At 42.1% G+C, this 23,268-nt stretch overlaps 1 protein-coding gene across 2 annotated transcripts; it reads right to left on the bottom strand.

Moving 5' to 3' along the window:
- Positions 1 to 16,193: 16,193 nt before the first annotated feature.
- Positions 16,194 to 17,867, bottom strand: LOC141845227 (TLC domain-containing protein At5g14285-like). 2 transcript variants are annotated; one of them, XM_074733286.1, is made up of 2 exons: positions 17,791 to 17,867; positions 16,194 to 17,700 (listed from the first exon to the last, which is right to left on the bottom strand). In XM_074733286.1, exon 2 carries the CDS (start codon positions 17,331 to 17,333, stop codon positions 16,593 to 16,595), a length of 741 nt encoding a protein of 246 aa, XP_074589387.1. In that variant the 5' UTR covers positions 17,334 to 17,700; positions 17,791 to 17,867; the 3' UTR covers positions 16,194 to 16,592. The 2 variants fall into 2 exon arrangements, with proteins under 2 accessions (XP_074589387.1, XP_074589388.1); XM_074733287.1 differs by having other exon boundaries at positions 16,194 to 17,688.
- Between the last annotated feature and the right edge of the window lie 5,401 nt (positions 17,868 to 23,268).

The following is a 23,268-nucleotide window of genomic DNA, read 5'->3' as shown; positions in this document are numbered from 1 at the left end:
CTGCCGAGCTCCTGACCTCTTTACTGCCAAGCTCCGAACCTCGCTGAGCTCCCAACCTCTTTGCTGCCGAGCTCCTGACCTCTTTGCTGCCGAGCTCCTGCCGAGCTCCTGACCTCTTTGCTGCCGAGCTCACTAGCCGACCTCATGACTTGGTCCCGAGCTCATTAGCCTACCTCATAACTTGGTCCCGAGCTCCTTAGCCGACCTCATAACTTGGTCCCGAGCTCCTTAGCCGACCTCATGACTTGGTCCCGAGCTCATTAGCCTACCTCATAACTTGGTCCCGAGCTCATTAGCCGACCTCATGACTTGGTCCCGAGCTCATTAGCCTACCTCATAACTTGGTCCCGAGCTCACCAGCCTACCTCATAACTTGGTCCCGAGCTCACCAGCCTACCTCATGACTTGGTCCCAGCTCATTAGCCGACCTCATGACTTGGTCCCGAGCTCATTAGCCTACCTCATAACTTGGTCCCGAGCTCACCAGCCTACCTCATGACTTGGTCCCGAGCTCATTAGCCTACCTCATAACTTGGTCCCGAGCTCCCTTAGCCGACCTCATGACTTGGTCCCGAGCTCATTAGCCTACCTCATAACTTGGTCCCGAGCTCACCAGCCTACCTTGGTCCCGACTTGGTCCCGAGCTCACCAGCCTACCTCATAACTTGGTCCCGAGCTCACCAGCCTACCTCATAACTTGGTCCCGAGCTCATTAGCCTACCTCATGACTTGGTCCCGAGCTCATTAGCCTACCTCATAACTTGGTCCCGAGCTCACCAGCCTACCTCATGGTCCCGAGCTCACCAGCCTACCTCATAACTTGGTCCCGAGCTCATTCATGACTTGGTCCCGAGCTCACCTCATGACTTGGTCCCGAGCTCATTAGCCTACCTCATAACTTGGTCCCGAGCTCACCAGCCTACCTCATGACTTGGTCCCGAGCTCATTAGCCTACCTCATAACTTGGTCCCGAGCTCCTTAGCCGACCTCATAACTTGGTCCCAAGCTCATTAGCTTACCTCATAACTTGGTCCCGAGCTAATTAGCCTACCTCATAACTTGGTCCCGAGCTCATTAGCCTACCTCATAACTTGGTCCCGAGCTCATTAGCCTACCTCATGACTTGGTCCCGAGCTCATTAGCCTACCTCATAACTTGGTCCCGAGCTCACCAGCCTACCTCATAACTTGGTCCCGAGCTCACCAGCCTACCTCATAACTTGGTCCCGAGCTCACCAGCCTACCTCATAACTTGGTCCCGAGCTCACCAGCCTACCTCATAACTTGGTCATTAGCCGACCTCATTATGACTTGGTCCCGAGCTCATTAGCCTACCTCATAACTTGGTCCCGAGCTCACCAGCCTACCTCATGACTTGGTCCCGAGCTCATTAGCCTACCTCATAACTTGGTCCCGAGCTCCTTAGCCGACCTCATAACTTGGTCCCGAGCTAATTAGCCGACCTCATAACTTGATCCCAAGCTCATTAGCTTACCTCATAACTTGGTCCCGAGCTAATTAGCCGACCTCATAACTTGATCCCAAGCTCATTAGCCTACCTCATAACTTGGTCCCGAGCTCATTAGCCGACCTCATAACTTGGTCCCGAGCTCATTAGCCTACCTCATAACTTGGTCCCGAGCTCACTAGCCTACCTCATGACTTGGTCCCAAGCTCCGCTGGCCAAGGCCCTGGCGCACCACCCACCTGCGGCCTTACTACATCTAAAAGGGCAGTATCTATTCCTTTCTCATATTTTTCACATTCAATATGCATTTCTTATCACTATTTACTCATAACAAGCACCTCTGATGCATTTCAGTTTCCTCAATAAAAGGCTGCCTCCGAACTCGCTTGGTTCCAGAACCGATGATCCCATCCCGAGCTCTGCTGGCCAAGGCCCTGGCGCACCATCCACCTGCGGCCTTACTACATCTAAAAGGGCAGTATCTGTTCATTTCTGATATTTTCGCATTGGATATTCATTTTTTATCGCTATTTGCTAATTACAAGTATCCCTGATGCCTTTCAGTTTCTTCAATAAAAGGCTGCCTCCGAGCCCGCTTGGTTTCATAGCTGAAGACTTCGAGCTCTATGCCTAACTCCATCCTGAGATTCCGCACTCAATGGAGGTAGGGACCTGCTCCCTAGGCATGCTCAACTCCATCTTGAGATTCCGCACTCAATGGAGGTCGGGATCCGTTCCCGCTATGCCTTTCTACAGGCCCTCGAGCTCCATGCTTAACTCCATCCTGAGATTCCGCACTCAATGGAGGTAGGGACCTGCTCCCTAGGCATGCTCAACTCCATCTTGAGATTCCGCACTCAATGGAGGTCGGGATCCGTTCCCGCTATGCCTTTCTACAGGCCCCCGAGCTCCATGCTTAACTCCATCCTGAGATTCCGCACTCAATGGAGGTAGGGACCTGCTCCCTAGGCATGCTCAACTCCATCTTGAGATTCCGCACTCAATGGAGGTCGGGATCCGTTCCCGCTATGCCTTTCTACAGGCCCTCGAGCTCCATGCTTAACTCCATCCTGAGATTCCGCACTCAATGGAGGTAGGGACCTGCTCCCTAGGCATGCTCAACTCCATCCTGAGATTCCGCACTCAATGGAGGTCGGGATCCGTTCCCGCTATGCCTTTCTACAGGCCCCCGAGCTCCATGCTTAACTCCATCCTGAGATTCCGCACTCAATGGAGGTAGGGACCTGCTCCCTAGGCATGCTCAACTCCATCTTGAGATTCCGCACTCAATGGAGGTCGGGATCCGTTCCCGCTATGCCTTTCTACAGGCCCTCGAGCTCCATGCTTAACTCCATCCTGAGATTCCGCACTCAATGGAGGTAGGGACCTGCTCCCTAGGCATGCTCAACTCCATCTTGAGATTCCGCACTCAATGGAGGTCGGGATCCGTTCCCGCTATGCCTTTCTACAGGCCCTCGAGCTCCATGCTTAACTCCATCCTGAGATTCCGCACTCAATGGAGGTAGGGACCTGCTCCCTAGGCATGCTCAACTCCATCTTGAGATTCCGCACTCAATGGAGGTCGGGATCCGTTCCCGCTATGCCTTTCTACAGGCCCCCGAGCTCCATGCTTAACTCCATCCTGAGATTCCGCACTCAATGGAGGTAGGGACCTGCTCCCTAGGCATGCTCAACTCCATCTTGAGATTCCGCACTCAATGGAGGTCGGGATCCGTTCCCGCTATGCCTTTCTACAGGCCCTCGAGCTCCATGCTTAACTCCATCCTGAGATTCCGCACTCAATGGAGGTAGGGACCTGCTCCCTAGGCATGCTCAACTCCATCTTGAGATTCCGCACTCAATGGAGGTCGGGATCCGTTCCCGCTATGCCTTTCTACAGGCCCTCGAGCTCCATGCTTAACTCCATCCTGAGATTCCGCACTCAATGGAGGTAGGGACCTGCTCCCTAGGCATGCTCAACTCCATCTTGAGATTCCGCACTCAATGGAGGTCGGGATCCGTTCCCGCTATGCCTTTCTACAGGCCCTTGAGCTCCATGCTTAACTCCATCCTGAGATTCCGCACTCAATGGAGGTAGGGACCTGCTCCCTAGGCATGCTCAACTCCATCTTGAGATTCCGCACTCAATGGAGGTCGGGATCCGTTCCCGCTATGCCTTTCTACAGGCCCTCGAGCTCTATGCTTAGCTCCATCTCTGAGATTCCGCACTCAATGGAGGTCGGGATCCGCTCCTTCAGCCTTACCACAGGCACTCCGAGCTCCCTCTAACACGGCCTCGGCCTCATTCGGCCGCTTATCTCACTCGGCCTCGAACTCATTCGGCCGCTTACCTCACTCGGCCTCGATCTCATTCGGCCGACCTCATTCGGCCGACCTCGACCTCATTCGGCCTTGACCTCATTCGGCCTCGACCTCATTCGGCCGCCTACCGCTTACCTTGCTCGGCCTCCATCTCATTCGGCCGACCTCGCTCGGCCTCAATCTTACTCGGCCTTGACCTCATTTGGCTGCTCACTTCATTCGGCCGACCTCGACTTCATTTGGCCGCTCTCCTCATTCGGCCTCGACCTCATTCGGCCGCTTACCTCATTCGGCCTTGACCTCGCTCGGCCGCTCTCCTCATTCGGCCTCGATCTCATTCGGCCGCTTACCTTGCTCGGCCTCCATCTCATTCGGCCGACCTCGACTTCATTCGGCCGCTCTCCTCGGCCGATTCGGCCTCGACCTCATTCGGCCGCTTACCTCATTCGGCCTCGACCTCATTCGGCCGCTCGGCCTCATTCGGCCTCGACCTCATTCGGCCGCTCTCCTCACTCGGCCTCGACCTCATTCGGCCGCTTACCTCATTCGGCCTTGACCTCGCTCGGCCGCTCTCCTCATTCGGCCTCGACCTCATTCGGCCGCTTACCTCATCGACCTCATTCGGCCGGCCTCGACTCATTCGGCCGACCTCGACTTCATTTGGCCGCTCTCCTCATTCGGCCTCGACCTCATTCGGCCGGGCCTTCGACCTCGCTCGGGCCGCTCTCCTCATTCGGCCTCGATCATTCGGCCGACCTTACCTCACTCGGGCCTCGACCTCATTCGGCCGCTTACCTCGGCCGCTCTACCTCATTCGGCCTCGGCCTCGGCCTTGACCTCATTCGGCCGCTTACCTCACTCGGCCTCGACCTCATTCGGCCGCTCCTCATTCGGCCTCGACCTCGGCCGCTCGGCCGACTCTTCGGCCGGCCTACCTCATTCGGCCTCGACCTCATTCGGCCGACCTCTTACCTCATTCGGCCTCGACCTCATTCGGCCGACCTCTCATTCGGCCGCCTCGACCTCATTCGGCCTCGACCTCATTCGGCCGCCTCACCTCATTCGGCCTCGGCCGCTTACCTCATTCGGCCTTGACCTCATTCGGCCGCTCTCCTCATTCGGCCTCGACCTCATTCGGCCGCTTACCTCATTCGGCCTCGACCTCATTCGGCCGCTTACCTTACTCGGCCTCGACCTCGCTCGGCCTCAACCTTGCTCGGCCTCGACCTCACGGCCGCTTGGCTCGGCCTCGACCTCATTCGGCCGCTTACCTCATTCGGCCTCGACCTCATCTTACCTCATTCGGCCTCGGGCCGCTTACCTCATTCGGCGACCTCGGCCGCTTACCTCATTCGGCCGCCTCGACCTCATTCGGCCGACCTCGACCTCATTCGGCCGCTTACCTCATTCGGCCTCGACCTCACTTCGGCCGCTCATACCTTCACTCGGCCTCGACCTCATTCGGCCGCTTACCTCACTCGGCCTCGACCTCATTCGGCCGCTCGACCTCATTCGGCCGCTACCTCATTCGGCCTCGACCTCATTCGGCCGCCTACCTCATTCGGCCTCGACCTCATTCGGCCGCTCTCCTCATTCGGCCTCGACCTCATTCGGCCGCTTACCTCATTCGGCCTCGACCTCATTCGGCCGCTTACCTCACTCGGCCTCGACCTCACCGCCTACCTCATTCGGCCTTGACCTCATTCGGCCGCTCTACCTCATTCGGCCTCGACCTCATTCGGCCGCTTACCTCATTCGGCCTTGACCTCATTCGGCCGCTCTCCCTCATTCGGCCTCGACCTCATTCGGCCGCTTACCTCATTCGGCCTCGACCTCACTCGGCCGCTTACTCCTCATTCGGCCTCGACCTCATTCGGCCGCCTCACCTCATTCGCCGACCTCGACCTCATTCGGCCGCTTACCTACCTCGACCTCATTCGGCCGGCCGCTTACCTCGGCCTCGACCTCATTCGGCCGCTTACCTCATTCGGCCTCGACCTCATTCGGCCGCTCACCTCACTCGGCCTCGACCTCATTCGGCCGCTTACCTCATTCGGCCTTGACCTCATTCGGCCGCTCTACCTCATTCGGCCTCGACCTCACCTCGGCCGCTCGACCTCATTCGGCCTTGACCTCATTCGGCCGCTCTACCTCATTCGGCCTCGACCTCATTCGGCCGCTTACCTCATTCGGCCGACCTCGACCTCATTTTCGGCCGCTCTACCTTACTCGGCCTCGACCTCATTCGGCCGCCTACCTTACTCGGCCTCGACCTCGCTCGGCCTCAACCTTGCTCGGCCTTGACCTCGCTCGGCCTCAACCTTGCTCGGCCTCGACCTCATTCGGCCGCTTACCTTGCTCGGCCCTCTTGTTCGGCCGCTTACCTCATTCGGCCTCGATCTCACTCGGCCGCTTACCTTATCATTCGGCCGACCTCGACCTCATTCGGCCGCCTACCTTACTCGGCCTCGACCTCATTCGGCCGCCTACCTTACTCGGCCTCGACCTCATTCGGCCGCTTACCTTCACTCGGTCTCGACCTCATTCGGCCGCCTACCTTACTCGGCCTTGACCTCATTCGGCCGCTTACCTCACTCGGCCTCGACCTCACTTGGCCGCCTACCTCATTCGGCCTTGACCTCATTTGGCCGCTCTCCTCATTCGGCCTCGACCTCATTTGGCCGCTTACCTCATTCGGCCTTGACCTCATTCGGCCGCTTACCTCACTCGGCCTCGACCTCATTCGGCCGCCTACCTTACTCGGCCTCGACCTCATTCGGCCGCTTACCTCACTCGGCCTCGACCTCACTTGGCCGCCTACCTCATTCGGCCTTGACCTCATTTGGCCGCTCTCCTCATTCGGCCTCGACCTCATTCGGCCGCTTACCTCATTCGGCCGACCTCGACCTCATTCGGCCGCCTACCTTACTCGGCCTCGACCTCATTCGGCCGCCTACCTTACTCGGCCTCGACCTCATTCGGCCGCCTCCTTACTCGGCCTCACCTCATTCGCTCGGCCTCAACCTCGCTCGGCCTCAACCTTGCTCGGCCTTGACCTCGCTCGGCCTCAACCTTGCTCGGCCTCGACCTCATTCGGCCGCTTACCTCACTCGGTCTCGATCTCATTCGGTCGCTTACCTCACTCGACCTCGATCTCATTCGGCCGCTTACCTCACTCGACCTCGACCTCATTCGGCCTCGACCTCACTCGGTCGCTTACCCTATTCGGCCTCGACCTCACTCGGTCGCTTACCCTATTCGGCCTCGACCTCATTCGGCCGACCTCGACCTCGTTCGGCCGCTCATCTTACTCGGCCTTGACCTCATTCGGCCGCTTACTGCCTCACTTGGCCTCTACATCGGTCTCAGCCGACCGCTCTGTCACTCAACAACCCGGCAACTCTGCCGCTCTATCAACTCCTCCACTCATCCAAATCTTTCAGCCACTCATCCCGACTATCTCGTCTCGGCTACCTCAAATTAGGCACCTCATCCTAACAGCTCATCACCAATATGGTAAGAGAGACGATTAGATCAGTATACATAGTCCAGTCAGTCGGACTACGCCTCCTTCGACTAGACTTGGAGAGGAGGCTTGTGTTCCGGCTCGTTACCACCCAGCCAAATTAAAGGGATAAGGATAACGACCAATTCCTCAAACTTGGCCCCCCCTAAAAACCTGCATATTAATGCACCGGACCGTTAGATGAAGATCAGTAAATCTGAACCCTTGATATTCGAAAACCTTCAAAAGATTATCCTTACCATGTCAACAACCAATCAGATGCGCCGATCTCCACAAATAACGCTCCCCCTGGTATTATATAAACCCTGCAGGTATGAAGGAAAAAGGGGGCCTCTCTCTCTCTTTCTCTTTATTTCTCTATTTATTTCATACACGCATATATTTCTTCTATCTCGGTTCTAACTTGAGCGTCGGAGTGGCTTGCCGGGGTCCCCCGGCACCATTCTAACCCTCTCTTTTTCTTAGTGATTTTCAGGTCCCCCTCTCCTGGCGATTCTTTCCGGGGAGCACAGTTCTGATCTGGCGTATAAATCATCCACGGCGAATTTTGGCCGGAACAATCATCTGCGAACAAGATAATTTTTGTTCACTAGCTCTTCAAGCCCAATCAATTACACCAGTCGACTCTTCTTTTAGTCAATTAAAATCCACAATAGTGAATTGATCCAAACTACAAATCCTAATTTACCATAAATTTAGAATTTTAGATTTTTAGTTGACTTCCTATTTCATAAATTGACTCAACTACCAACCAATTAACTTATATACTAGTTGACTAGTCAACCCTTATACCCCAAATCCATTTGGGGTATTAGGTTTCCACTTGCAAGTTGACTGTATTGAGTTATACCTTTATCCCCATAGATACAGGTCATTCAACACTCAACTCATTATAGTCTTACCATCGCAATTTATCTTTGCCTCTCAATCATCTCCTGTGAGGTTACTCAATCCCTCAGATTCACATAAGTCGTTAACTCCTCCACATGTCATCCTTCACCCCTTCACCGATAGAGTTTGCCTCCATCAATTGTCATCCTCATATCCTCGATGTTCCTCATCCTACAATTTTTAATCTGCCTCATGCAACCTTCTCAATCTCTATAAACCTTAAGCCATCAGGCTATCAACTTGATCGCACTAGGTTAATGCTTCAAAACTGCTCTAGCACCACCTCAATTCTCCTTGTTTGACGGTTCTTCAAATGTCCCATAAAATCCTTGTTTGATCTCATTGAACCTCCAAATCACTAAGTATGCATTTTGGCCACTCCAAACAAACATTCATACAAGTTCTCCATGCTCCATGTGTGTTCCTATAAATTTCTACACACTAAAAAATACATATCAAATACAACATCAAGGCTTAACTTAAAATATTTTGCTTAAACATCATAAATCAAAAATCACACCGGACCACTTAGGACAATCTTTCCCTTTTTAATATTTGACAACGAATTTAATTTAAATAAATCAAAATAGCAATAAAATACTCATGCACATGCATTAAATACAATATAATACAATAGAACTCAATCCTAGGCTCTCCCTTCACCTAAACTTATAGCCGTCAATTTGAAGTAGGTCCGTCGGGTTGGCCCGCCCCGCCAAGTAATTTAAGCGGATTGGGTTGAAATTTTATCAACCCATTTTAAGATGGGTTGGCCCGCCTAGGCCTGCGACCCGCTTGGGTTGGTCCGTGGCGGGCTTGGGTTGAAAAAGTTTATTTATTTATTTTAAATTTTAAAATTAAAGTAGAAAACTCAATGAATTAGTGAGTTTGATCCATTTAAATTATAATTCAAGTTTAAAAATTATAATTCAAACTTAAAAATTTTAACTTAATCAATTTAAATTATAATTAAAATTTAAAATTTTTAATATTTTTTTTATTTTTTAACAGGTCCGTGGGCTGGCCCGCCTAACCCGCGGCCCGCCTTAAGTTGGGTTGGATTGGAGATTTCGCAACCCGCCCAATTAGTGGATTGGCCCGCCCCGTCCCACCATATGATGGACCCACTATGGGTTGACCCGCCCCGCCGTGGGTTGGCCCGTTTGACGGCTCTACCTAAACTCCCCTTAGAGCTAGATCATCATTAGAGGAAAGGTTCTCATAATCTTTTCTCTAGCCTCCCTCTAATTCTCCTAAACCCAACATTGAAAAACCTCCCAAGAGTAGAATAAGATTTCCCACTTCAGATGTGTTTGGTTCAAATTATTATATATAATCTTAGTTATGTGATTGCTTGATAATCACATAATCAAGATTATGAGGAATAAAACATAATCTAATTTTGTTTGGTTCAACCTAAGTAATGTTATAACTAAATTTAACATTTACAATATTATCTTTGATTCAATTTGATATTGATTATTTTTAAAAAATTAAATTAAATTAAAAATATTAATTAATAAGTTGATAATATAAATAATAAATAAATATAATTTATTTATAATTTTTAAAATTTAAAATAAATTTTTATATATTTTAAAATATAATTAAAAACTTAATTCTTCTTCTCACTCTTCTCACTATGTCGATTCTCCCCCTTCTCACTATCACACTATGTCGATTCTCATCTGTGTCATCGCTGCTCCCTCACCCGCACAATCGTCGACGTCGCCTCCTTTGCAAACTGTCAACGCCATCTCTATTGACGAGGATGCTGTCACTGTCTGTCTCCAACTGCGCCGCCTTCTCCGCAAGCCAAAAAAAAATTATTGTTAACTTCGAAATCGTAGAAAATCTTAAGCCTTCGAGGTTTTTCGATTCTACTGTCACTGTCTATCTCCAACTGCGCCGCCTTCTTTGCAAGCCGAAAAAAATTATTGTTAACTTTGAAATCGTAGAAAATCTTAAGCCTTCGAGGTTTTTCGATTCTAAGTTATATCTCCCAGTTGTTGACGTAGCGGGGATATTATATTACCGAGAATCATTAATTACCTAAATCAAATAAGATTTTCATTAATAACCTACATGAGTTATCAACGATAACCTCCAATCAAACACCACCTTAAAACTTTTCTTTACTCTCCCCTTTGCCATATATAAAAAGGATATTTTAATAATATCCTAATTATCAGTCTCGTATATCTTTAATGACCATTTACTTGTATCTAAATTCTTAAATGAATTTCACATATGAATTCTAAGTCTTAGGGTCATTACCCCAAAGCTAAAACCTTTTTTTAACTTTTTAATAATGCACCGATCGATAGAACTCCTAATCAATCAATCACTAGTCACTTCTTAGTATTAGTCGACTAGTAATTCTAAAACAGTCCCCTAGTGTTGTTGAAAATCCAAGTGAGTTAATTTTAGAAACTCTTCAAAAATTCTATAAACCTTTAAAAATTTTCAAATTTTGCAGAGGTATGTCTAACTCATATCTACTTGAAAACAAATCTTTAAAAATCCTTACCAATCTCAAGTTTAACACAAGACTAACTAAATAGTCCTAATTAAATCTTAACCTAAAGCCCTAGTTTTGGCTCCCATTCAATGTATCTGTCAAACCAAAACTTAAATACATCTATTGCATCAGTTTATTTGGTATCTCATACAATTCCATATCTCTTGAACATATCTTCTGTAAAAAAGTAGAATCCGCTACTTTAGCAGCCCCACACGATCGATCCCACGACCATTTGTGAGAAGAACCTCTCTACAAGAGTTTAGATTTCATTCATCTCCAAACTCATTGGTTGAACCTCTCTGTAATTCCATTGCATGAAACATGTTCTTGTTTGATCACCATAGTACAATACAGTCATCAAAATCTCGTCCAAGACCTTGCCAACATAGTAGTTCATATATTGAATAATTATTAACTCCTTGTTATGCGAGGAAGAACTCAAAAGAGGCATAGAAACAACCACCCAAAGTTTGCTAGAAAAGATGTTGATTAGAGAGTTCTTTGGAGAATCATTATTGGCTTCCCCAAGTGAGAACAAACTCAAAGAAGGTAGAGAAAGACAATGGATTCACAATGGTTGCTCAACTTCAACAACAACAAAGATATCATCAATGACAATATATTGATAAAGCTAGGCACTGAAGGATTTTCTCGTTCAAAAAAGTGTGCACCATCTTCCCATTAGATGGCGGATGGCATCGAGCTATCAGTAAAACAATGAAAGCCTAATTAGACGAGTCCTAATGAAGGTACTCCCTCCCCCAATGGAACCTCACCTAGCTCCACCTAGAGACCCAAAAAGTAGTTATGTGCAACAAATAGGCCTCAAATTTTAGGAGTTCATTAATGAGAAGACAACGTATACCTAATATATATCTTATAGTTGTCCATGTAAATATTCTGTAGTCCTGCATACGGATAGCTACAAGATCATTGAAGGTAGATCAAATGGGAATGACATTATCAATAGTAAAGGATCCTGATATTCAATAAGAAAAAGGAGGCATGCAACTACTATAAGAGAGAATTTAATGTATAATGCAATCATGTGATCATGTTCGACGGTGCTGTAAATGACAATAGATGGTGATGAGGTGGGACCACTTACCGCCTCGACGATTGAATTTCTTTTTACTATTTTTCATATATAATATTATAAATAGTCATTCTTCTTTAATGTTCATGCATACACAAACTTCATACGATATAATATAATATATTAATTAAAAATAAAAATTTTAATCTAAATATTTAAAAATAATAATTTTTTAAATATATATTAAATTAATAAGATAATTTTATTAGAATTTAATTAAATCTATTTAAATTATCTCAAGTATAAGTAGGAGTTGATTCAAATTATTAATATAAAGTTATTTGATTAAATCATAAATTAAAAAGAAAAACCTAGCTATTTTGGCTTTGGAAATTCGTTGTCTGGCTCAGACGATGCTTTCAGACCTCGACGACGGGCTCGAGCGATGCTTCTGGATTCGTCACTGGCTCCGATGATGCTTTCGAGCTCGTCATCGAGCTCGAGCCTCGAGCTACGTTTTCGGGCACGTCACCTTGCTTGGGTGACACATTTGGGTCTATCGTTGAGCTCGGACGACTCTTTCGGACCCATTGTCAGGTTGGGGCGACGCTTTCGGGCTTGTCACCAGGTTTGGTCGACGCTTCCCGGCCCGTCGTCGGGTTCGAGCAATGCTTCCGGGCCCGTCGTCGAGCTAGGTCGATGTGTCCGAGTTTGTCGTTGAGCTTGGACGAAGCGTCTAGGCTCTCGCAACACGTCTGGACTCGTCGTCGAACCCAAACTACGTGTCTGGACGCATCACTGCATGTAGATGCCTCGCTTGTGTAGTGCCGATCCATGGGTAAAATGACTGTATTTGGTGGCTCGAGATTTCAATCCAAAATATATAAAAGCTAACCTGTAGTAGCGATGACAGCGACGACAACGATGGTGGTTCCAAGCAGAAGGAGGTGAGTTATTTTGAAATCACCTAAAGCACCCCTGTAACCTAAGTTGGCTTTCACCGCCTAAAGTGCGGTTGATGCCCGCCTCTCGCCTAGGCACTGCTTAGGCCGTCACCTCAACCATCATTTAGAACATTTTCCTCAACCAAGGTATTTTGATATGTTGGTCAAAGGATTCTAGTTGAATTTGCTTGTGATTCTAACATTTCCATGAAATTCTACCTAGATTTGGTAGAATGTACACAAAGCTCGCAAAGCTTGATTGGTGAGATCAAGTTGATGTTGGTGTCAATGACCCAAAGGTCCATTAAACATTATAGAAGGGTGGTAGGACAGACAAAGAGAATTGAGTTGGCATCTTTGATGGAGCTAAAAAAGAAAACTACATAGGCAAACAAGTGAAGATGGATACGTAGAATGCAGAAGGCTCGATGCATCCAAAATATTGACAACCTGATGGGAGATGACCTAATGGGCAAAGTAAAGTTGCAACAAGTACTCTTAAGTTAGTTGTGAGAGCCGACTAACTTGTAAATTGAATTACGGTAGTTCTTTTCTTTAGTGGTGACTCAACCAATAGCTAGTTTGGTTGTAGTTAACGTTCCAAACGATCAGAGGTTGATCTTAGTGGAGTGATGTGCTAAGTTGATTATGGAGTCAACTTAAGACGGTATGCTCATGAACAAAATATTTTTGTTCAGAGTGGAGTCAGTTAGGCAATCAACTGACCGAGTTGAGTTGATTAAGCAATCAACTAAATCCCTAATAATTGTAAAAAATACGATCATTGATCAAGCAAAGGAAAGTTGTGGCTATCAAATGGCTTACATGATAACATGGTTTAATCAATTGAAATCAAAGTGTCAGACTAAGAAGTTGTTGCCAAGCAGAATAGTAGATTGAAGTTAAGGCAAGTCAATTGAGAGATTTGTTGCCAAGTAGAAAGTTGAAGTGATTTGAAAACAACTAACTGAAAATAGCTGAGTTGATTGGGGTGCTACAAAACATAAAGTAAATATTGTTTGAAGACAACTTGGATGTTATAAATAGAGGCCTAAGGGGAGATTTGTCAAGGCTAGCAAATCAATGGTTGACTAGATTTAGTTTTCTACTTGCGCTCTTATTGTTTTAATTTGTAGCTCTAGCATTATAGTTGTCTTACTTATACTCATTCTTGTAAGATTTTCATAAGAGGTTTCTCCACCTCCACGAAGAAGAAAGTACGATTCAGGAGTAACCCACTTCAAGAATTTTAGGTTACGGAGTAAGAAATGAGGGTTCTAAATCATGTAAATACTATGTATTAGCACTTGTTTGTTTATGATTTGTATTTCCATTATACTAATTCAATCGTGTGACCTTGCTAAGTATTAATAAGAGTTAAAGATCTTAATTTCAAGTCAAATGTTATTCACCCCTCTAGCTATCCGATATATATCCTATGGATCCTAACATATAGTAGTGATTCAAATTATGAGGCCATCCTTTCATTGCTGAAGTGATAGCCAAGAAACAAGAAGACTGAAACACTTTCAAAAGTGCCCTCTACAAGTCTTTGAGATAATGATTTGCTCAATGACTTGAATGAAGTCAAGAAAAACACATCAAAGTTGTTGGTGCTTAGCAAATGGCCTTGACCAAAGCTACAAAAGAACTATCTCTAAGGAGTAGGATTTGAAGACCTCTATGCCCAAAGAGGGGAGGAACCATCGATAAATATATGACTGAAAAACATAGGATGGTGTCTACGACTAATTGTTATGATATAAAAGGAGGAGAACAAACGAGTGTGCAGCTATAGTAGGCATTGTTTGTTGCGAACTCCATAGTAGCACAAGACCAAAATAGATGGCATTGGTGTTAGAGTATCCTCCTGATGATCTATTTCCATATCGAACCTTGGGTGGAGTAGGGTGTGGGTGGTCACCTTAACTCATTCACTAGGCACCTCCTAAGGTCCGTTCACAGACCAAGTTTGATTTGGACATACTATACACAATAAGATTAGTTAACTCACTAAGAGGTCAATTGAGCCAATACTTGGGTGAGACATTTGCTTTTACCTAAAAATAGTTTGATTCCATTATTTAGATAGATTTTCTATAGCTAAATTTGCACAAGTTTGGGCACCTCTTTCAAATCAAGTAGCCATGGACTTGACCTTCTTGAGATGATGTGATGCAACACAGATGGTTCTGGTTAGCAAGCTCTTTTTGTTTTTCCTTGATTTCCTATCTTGCTCTTCGCATATGACAGTCATGAAAAGTTGCATGCCTTGTAGTCCTGTAAGCTCGACAATGAAATGCTCGCTCCATCCATCAACTGGTCGATTATTCTGACAAAGAAACAATAAGTGAAAGTTTTTGTTAGCATGTTGACAGAACAAAATGTTCTTATTCTAGCTGTCATCTCTTGTTCAGTTCATAGCTATGGTTCACTCAATAATTTCATTAAGTTATAGGTGAAAGTTATTGTTTAACATGAGAGTTGTTTTCTAAGGTAGAGTAAGAAGATGCGGCAACTGTGTTGCCGCAACTGGAAAACTACATATGAACATTAAACACTTGCCGGCTCAAGAACTAGAAAATTCATTCCCTTTTCAATGGCAATTTAACATCAATTAGTCATAGTTTTACAAAGCTTGAACTGTCAACCATATTCCATGAGCAAACGATTGCATCTGATAAATGGAATACAAATATAGGACCGAATGACATGAGAAACTATCATGGTAAAAACACATTCCAGTTTTCCATACTCAACCGAACAGGTATGCTAAATCATTTTGGCTGGCCATGCCAAACTCCAAATTAAAGAAGAAAAAAAAAGAGAATGGAAAGAAAAGGAAGTAGAAAAATCTGATAATGCACAGAAGCCATATCAGTTCGAAGTCAAGTCTGGGAAAAGAAATACAACAGTAAAATCTTGTGACAGAGAAACTCAGTTAACATATTCAAACAATGAGAATTTCCTTAAAGCATGCCCTAATGTAAACAGTGGAAGAAAAATGTAGGTTGAAGGCTCTCAAAATGCGTTGCTAATCTGAATGGAGAAAATTTAGATAAACTTATCGAGAAAAGCAGAAAATTTCTCATAATTACCATAAAAGCTGGAATTCTCTCCTATTGTTTCGGTGATATGCAACAAGCTACTCTCTCCATATTGTTGGAGTTTCTCAGACAATGTAAATGAAAAAATGGGTACTCTGTGAAGGCTTGTTGCTCAAGTTAATGGAGAAAAAAATGGCATAGACATGGTTTCTTAATGCTATAAGTTTAACAAACAGAAAGGATCTATGAACAATTAATGTGAATCTCCTTTTTTATATGAGCAAGTAACTGCCAAAAGTTCAGTTTGGAAGCAAACACCATTACACCAATAAGAAAGGAGCATCTAATCCACATACCTTATAGACCCAGTTACTCTTCGAGAATCCTGATTAAGGCAAGATCATAATCTTTCAAAAACTAAGATCATCTTCACCAGTCAATATATTAATAATGAGACAAACCACAAGAAAATGTCACTTGAGGAAGGAAAAGCTACACTTATTGCAATTAACTTGTTCCCCTAAATCAAACATTAAAAAAGATAACAAATATTCTGGGATGTAAAAATATTGAATGTAATATGTGTATGTCAAACTTTTATTATAAGAAGGCTAGCAAAAGAAATTAACTAGAACTACAATAACATCAAGAACTACTTTCTAGTGTAATATTCATTCAGATGCGTTATTGACAGTGATCCACCTTGCGCAACTAGAAGCTTTAGGTTATATTAGTTTTAGTTTTCAAGTACAGTGGTCAGGGAGGCAATATGACATCCACCAAGGAATTCATTGTAGCTCAAGCCACATTATTGACATTGCTAGGGTACATGCAGCTAGCTGTTCTTTTTCTCTCCATTCTCCTTCACTCTGAAGAACTCTAACCATAAGTTGAATATCCACAAAATACTAATTAAAATCGCGGCACCAACCACAATAATCCATGAAGCAGAAACCCAGATGGGAATCACATCAGTAGCCTTCCCACTCAAGTAATACACACTCATCCTGCAGAAAAAAACTGGCCCAACTAATGCCCTCATTAGTGTGTACAGAGTATAGAAAGGAGGAGACAAAATTTTGTATATCTTTGCTGCACTGACCGACTCTTCTTTCCTCAGTCCAGTCAGTGTCCACACGTTTTGGCAAGCACTAGTAACCTCCGCAAGCACAAGAAGGACCAGGAGTGAGAAAGCACCATGAGCAACGAGGTAACGACATGTAACGAAGACGAAGAGTGTTGCCAAGTGATGGGCAATGAAGAGATAGTCCCCTGGGAGAAGTATCAGGTAGTGAAGGAGATCAACTTGGAAGTAACCAATGCTGAAATCGAGGACGACGTTCTGGAAATTGGTATTGGCGGAGGCAAATCCTCGAATAGGTTCGTTTCGGAGTGCCAAAATTGCCATGAACACAGCTGGGGTACCATGGAACAGGGAAATGAAGCAACTTGATGCTTCAGGGCGGTACTTTCGATTCCATTTGCGAAAGATCAGGAAGTAACCAAACAGATATAGCATAGAAAAGGTGGCAAAAAAAAAAGGAAGTAGCCAGTACCCAGGGATCACAACCTCCATAGCCAGCTTTTGGAATTCTTCTGGTGCAAATGTCGAAATTTCCCAATAATCCCACAATCCAACTGAAAGGAACGTTCAATTTTGGTGTCTCCAAGGGCAATTATTTATCCTCCTTTGGCGAATCCGTGAGAACTTACCAATTCTTCTGTTATCCTCGGAAACTAAATGATCCTGAAAAGGCGAAAACTTTCCAATCGAAACCCAAAGAGATCTCCGAAGGCCTCCACCCTTCAGTCCGATATAGAGAGAGGAGAAAATGAACCCGGGACTCGGAAGAGACGTATCAGGCAGATAACGAGAAGATCCAGGTATAAAAACTCCGACAGCAAAGAATCGGCCAAAGGAGACAACTTTCCTGATCGAACAACTAGAGAATAAACAAAAGAAGCAATCTTCTGAGCAACGCGAAGAAATCGAGTGGCTAGACGTCGCCGAAAGGGAGCAAAAGGGAGGGTACCTTGGCCCTGAGAAGCATCGGTTTTGAATGAGATTGAGCGACAGGAAAAATACGCTCACGACCTAACTGGAAAAAATCCTCAGCCATTGCCGAGGCGGAAATCATCCGAAGAAATAGGCGCCTGCCCACGGACCGATCCGGAACCGTAATCGGTTTGACCCGGTTTAATACAGATCAGGCCCAAATTTAACCGTACCTATCGGCAGTTCCATCGCCGAGTCAAACCGATGAACCGTATCGATTCGCCTATATTTTTTATTAAAAAATAATCAAATTTTATAATATTTTAATAATATTCAATGTAAACCAATACTTTTTATTTTAGATTTTCTAATACAGAATTATTTCACCTTTCTTTTGAAATTAATTTTTTAATATATTTATTTTGAAGTTTTTAATATAAGACTATTTCATTTTTAAATTATTAAATTTAATAATGTCATTCCACTCTTTGTATTATTCATAGTCTTTATTTTATTTTATTTTTATCCATTTAAATTTATAGAGTTGATTTGATTTGTATAATATATTTAATAATAATTTATTAAAAATTATAATTTATTCAATAATAAAATTATATATATAATGAATACTATTAACGTATATATAAAAATTTGAGTAAAAGATATATCTTTTGTGTGATATATATATCTCATTATATTAAAATATAATAATATTAATATTAGATAAAAAAAATCAGACAATCATGTAAAAGATCGAGTGGCGTGGAAGTTTAAAAAAAATAAAAGAAAGCATTCAAAAGTTGAAATAAAAAATTTTGATATTAAAAGAACTGACAAATTACATGGATTTTAATTCTTTGTTTTAAGTAGATAGGTAAGCAACTTAAATCACTTCATGTCTTTTGATTTTTTTTATTTTTTCATATTTATAAATTTTTAATTTTAAAAAAATCATGAACCATGAGTTATAAATCGAATCATAATGGACAATTTCAAACCTTGAATTGTAACCATCTTTAAAAGTTAAGATTAAATGTCAAAAATTTTCAATCCGTCAAACAGATAATTCTAAAACGTCGATTCTAAATTGTGATCATGTTTACAAAGCGGCCCAATCAAATTTAACAGCGTCATCATCCATCTACAAATTGGACAAAAAAATCCGAGTCAATCGACAGCCCAATGGCCTAAGTCTTGCAATGTATTTTAAAAAAAAAGGTAAAAAGTGAAAGAGGACTCTTATTTTTATTGCCATTAAAATAGTTGTTCCATTTTAAAAATATATATATATTAAAAGAATATCTCATTATAATTTTTATTCTGAAAGTATTTGTATTTCATTATAACTTTTATGGTCGTAGTTAGCTATTATTTCATTATAATATATATTATAATAATTATGATCGTAATAATTATATTATTAAAAAATTTAAAGGATTCATTTATAATTTCTATAAATGTTAAGGGGACGTTTGGTTTGGTCATTTTTTTTTTTTATTTTTTTATTTTTTAGAAATTATTATTTGCATTTTGTATTTTCCAATTTCATTTTCTAGAAAATGAGAAGTCATTTTTTAAGAAAATAGAAAATGATAAAATATCATTTTCTATAAAGAATGAAAATTGCGGCTGACAAATAGAAAATAGGAAAACACGGCTACAATAACGCCACACGCCTCTAAATTTCTCTTCGACGTCACAACATCATCGCACAACTCCTTTTCTCCTCGACTTAAGGGTTGCAATTTCGACCCCCAACAACTTAGGCATCTCCGCCTCGGCCTCCACGAACCCGGCGCCTCCGGTGGGAACCGTGGTGTCGGTGCTAAAAATTGATTTTTTTTATTTTGTTTCCCATAAAGTGGAGAGGAAAAGAGTGGCCTTTGGGGGTCGAAGGCAGCTCTTAGCCTCGGAAGCGATGGAGTTCTCTCCTTCGAGTTAAAGTCGAGGACCGGGGAGGCGAAACAGGCGGCGACGAAGGGGAGTTGGTGGCGGAGGGGTTGGCGGAAGGTGGGAGCTTGCGGTGTGGGAGGCAGCGAAAGGAGGCCCTGCGCTAAGATAACCCTCTCCATGATTCCAAGTGGTCGGCACTGAGGGATATCCGAGTAGCAGAGAGAAGCTTGAACAGATTTGGAAATTCAATAACTAGAACCCAACCTCAGAATCATTACGAGACAATAACAAACCCTTTTTTACTAGTCCTGTTCCTGAAGGGATGAGAACAGGGAAGGAAGCATCCAAGGAAGAGGATCGAAATGCAACAATTGATCCGTCAACGTAAGCAATGTGTTGGTGAGATAGAAGTCTTCATGGTCGCGTCTCAAAAATAGACTATTTGATCTGATTTGCTTGGTATTTTGTCCCTTGAATATTTTTTTCCTTTCTAAATTTTTTGTCAAATTATGTTGATCCTCTTTTGATTTTTTAATTATATTATAATTATTTATTTGATAAATTTTATTTTTATTTTTTTATAATTTAGATATCTAATTCTTCGAATCAATTAATTTTAATTTATTTTCCACTCCACGGTCGGTCCCACACGGTCGGGTTAGATTTATCCCCTTCTTGTATGATTTTTCTTTTTCTATGAATAAGATGGTCTTTTTATTAAAAAAAACTATTTTATTTATAATTTTTCATATTAACAAATCAAATATAATTTTTAATTTTTTTTAGAAAATAAAAAAACAGTATATCATATCAAACGTATTTTCTATTTTCTAAAAACTAGATTAGAAAATAGAAAAACAGAAATAAAAAATAAAAAATAGAAAAATAAAAAAAACCTTTTAAACCAAACCTATCCCTCAAATCATAGACCTCCATAAACGTCGTTATTAATCTGTCAATTAATTGAGCACTTTAATATTTTTTATAAATTATATCTCTCATAGATAAATCAATCATTAATTAAGAAATTTTATTTTTTCATATTTTTTTTCTTCTCTAGTTCGGTTATCTTTTTTTTAGCATGGTATAAGACCTACTATTATTCTTTTTTTTTTTATCCGCTGTAGTGGTTTTTCTTCTATCAATGTTGCAAGTTGTGCTCCTCTCATCATTTTTTTCTATCTTTTTTTCATGCATATTATTTTTTCTCTTCCCTCTAATTTTCTTCTCTCTCAATTTTTCTCTTACTGTCATTTTTTCCTTCGTTCTCTCTTTTCCTTTATTTTTCTTTTTGCTTTTATTTTCAATATTGAATACTCAAAATTTATCTCAAAATTAAACATATTGGTACTCAATGATGACATAGATGATTTGACACAAATTTTATCAATGGTCATACAACTTTAAGACAATCAATTGTTTCACAAATTTATCCTAAAGTGCTCTCGCCCGTGCATCCTCTTGGTAAACCACTAAAATCTTCATCTACTGAATGGTATATTGACACTAGAGTAATTTATCATGTCATATCAAATTACAATATCTTTACAGAAGTAACATCATATTATGTCTTAGATACGGTGCATTAGGCAATGACTCAATTTTGTAAATTACTAATTTTGGAAACACATATATTCATTTATTTAATCGTACTTTTCATATGCACAACATCTTTCATGTCTCATCTATTGTTAAAAATTACTCTTCGTACGTTAATTTTTTCTTGATAACAATGTCATTTTTTAATTTCATCGTAATTATTATCTTATAAAAGATAGAGGAATAAATACTATCTTGTTTTATGAGGGAATCAAACATGGCTTATCTATCTTCAAAGTTCTTCAATCAACGATTTCATCAGTGAACACAAATAAACCAGCTTGGCATGCTCGACTTAATCATCCTTCTCTTTGCATTGTTTAGTTGGTCAACAATAGATATGATTTACCTACTTCCTTCACCTCCTCTCTATCTCATTCATGTAGGGTCTACTTGGAAAGTCATAAATTACTTTTTTTTTTCATTTGATAATGTTCTAATCTTCCACTTGAATTAATTCACTTGGATGTTTGGGGCTCTGCACCCATCTTGTCTCATCGAGGTTTCCTATATTATGTTACCTTTATTGATCATTTTAGTAAATATACTTGGCTTTATCTTATGAGAAGAAAATCTAATTTATTAGACATATTCTGTTGTTTAAAAAATAAGTTGAATGATATTTTAATCGCAAAATACTCTCTCTTCATTCTGATTGGGGAAGTGAATATCAAGCTCTCCATCGTCATCTTATCTCTTGTGGAATTATTCATCGAGTCTTTTGCCCTCATACTCTAGAGAAAAATGACTCTACTGAGAGCAAACACAGATATATTGTTGAAACCGCCTTAGCTCTACTCCATCATACATTAGTTCCGTGTAAATTTTAGGATGAAGCTATTTGTACTGCAATATATCTCATAAATCGACTTCCTATCTCATTGCTTAATCATAAGTGCTCTTTGGAAAAATTTTATAATCAAACTCTTGACTACACTTTTCTTTGAATTTTTGGTTCCCCATGTTAGCCGTGGTTAAGCCCTTACTCCATACACAAACTTGATTCTCGTTTATTATAATGTGTTTTCCTTGGTTATGGTAATCTACATCATTGGTCATCTTGAAGAATCTATATTTATGGAGCAACCACTTAAGCTTATCCATCCATAATTTCTATCTCATATTTGTCAGCTCAAGAAATCCATATATGGTCTTCGACAAGCTCCTCGTACATAGTTTCATCGATTATCTAATTGATTACAAACTAAGGATTTTTTGGATCAAAGATAGATTCTTTTCTATTTTATAAATATAATAATAGATCTATAATATTTTTTTATATTTATGTGAATAACATTTTAATAATTGGCAATGATCAAAAGGACATCACAATTCTATTAAGTCTTCTCAATCAAGAATTTTTTATTCGAGATTTGGATAATTCTCATTTTTTTTCTTGGTATTGATTAAGGTTATCTTCTCTCTCAGAGCAAATACATCACTAAACTTCTCCATAGAGTTAAAATGGATGGAACACGTCTGGTCTCCACACTAATTGCTATAAACAACTTCTCTGCAACTTCATCCTTACTTGCTATGTCTGATCTTTAAATTTATCAAAATATTATTGGAGCTTTACAATATGTTACTATTACACGATCTAATATTACCATTGCTGTAAATCTTATTTGTCAATTTATGCATGTTCCAACTGAACTAAATTGGGATAATGTGAAAAGAATACTTCACTATCTCAAAAGTAGTATTATATATGGTCTTCTTTTATATCGTCAATTTTTTAGAGACTTAAATACCTATAGCCATGCGGATTGGACAAGTTCTCTTGAAGATAGATGCTCTACTAATGGATATGCAATATTTCTTGGACGAAATTTTATCTCATGAAATTCAAAAAAATAACTTACAGTATTTCGTTCAAACACTGAGGCAGAATATAAAGTTATAGCCAATACAACATCTGAAATTATTTGGCTTCAATCGCTTTTTCATAACTTCATCTTACATCAAATGTTGCACTAAATATTTAGTGTGATAATATTGGAGCAACATATCTTACAACAAA

This window comes from Curcuma longa, chromosome 14 (assembly GCF_044706935.1).
Source record: "Curcuma longa cultivar G26 ecotype Majalengka, Jawa Barat chromosome 14, ITB_CL_G26_1.1, whole genome shotgun sequence".
NCBI classification, from domain to species: domain Eukaryota; kingdom Viridiplantae; phylum Streptophyta; class Magnoliopsida; order Zingiberales; family Zingiberaceae; genus Curcuma; species Curcuma longa.
Note: the sequence above shows the minus strand (reverse complement) of the source record. Positions and strands in the feature narration are given on the sequence as shown.

Bases quoted from the DNA above. Each gene is read 5' to 3' on its own strand.
- LOC141845227 (XM_074733286.1), bottom strand. From the start codon at position 17,333: ATGGAGGTTGTGATCCCTGGGTACTGGCTACTTCCTTTTTTTTTTGCC.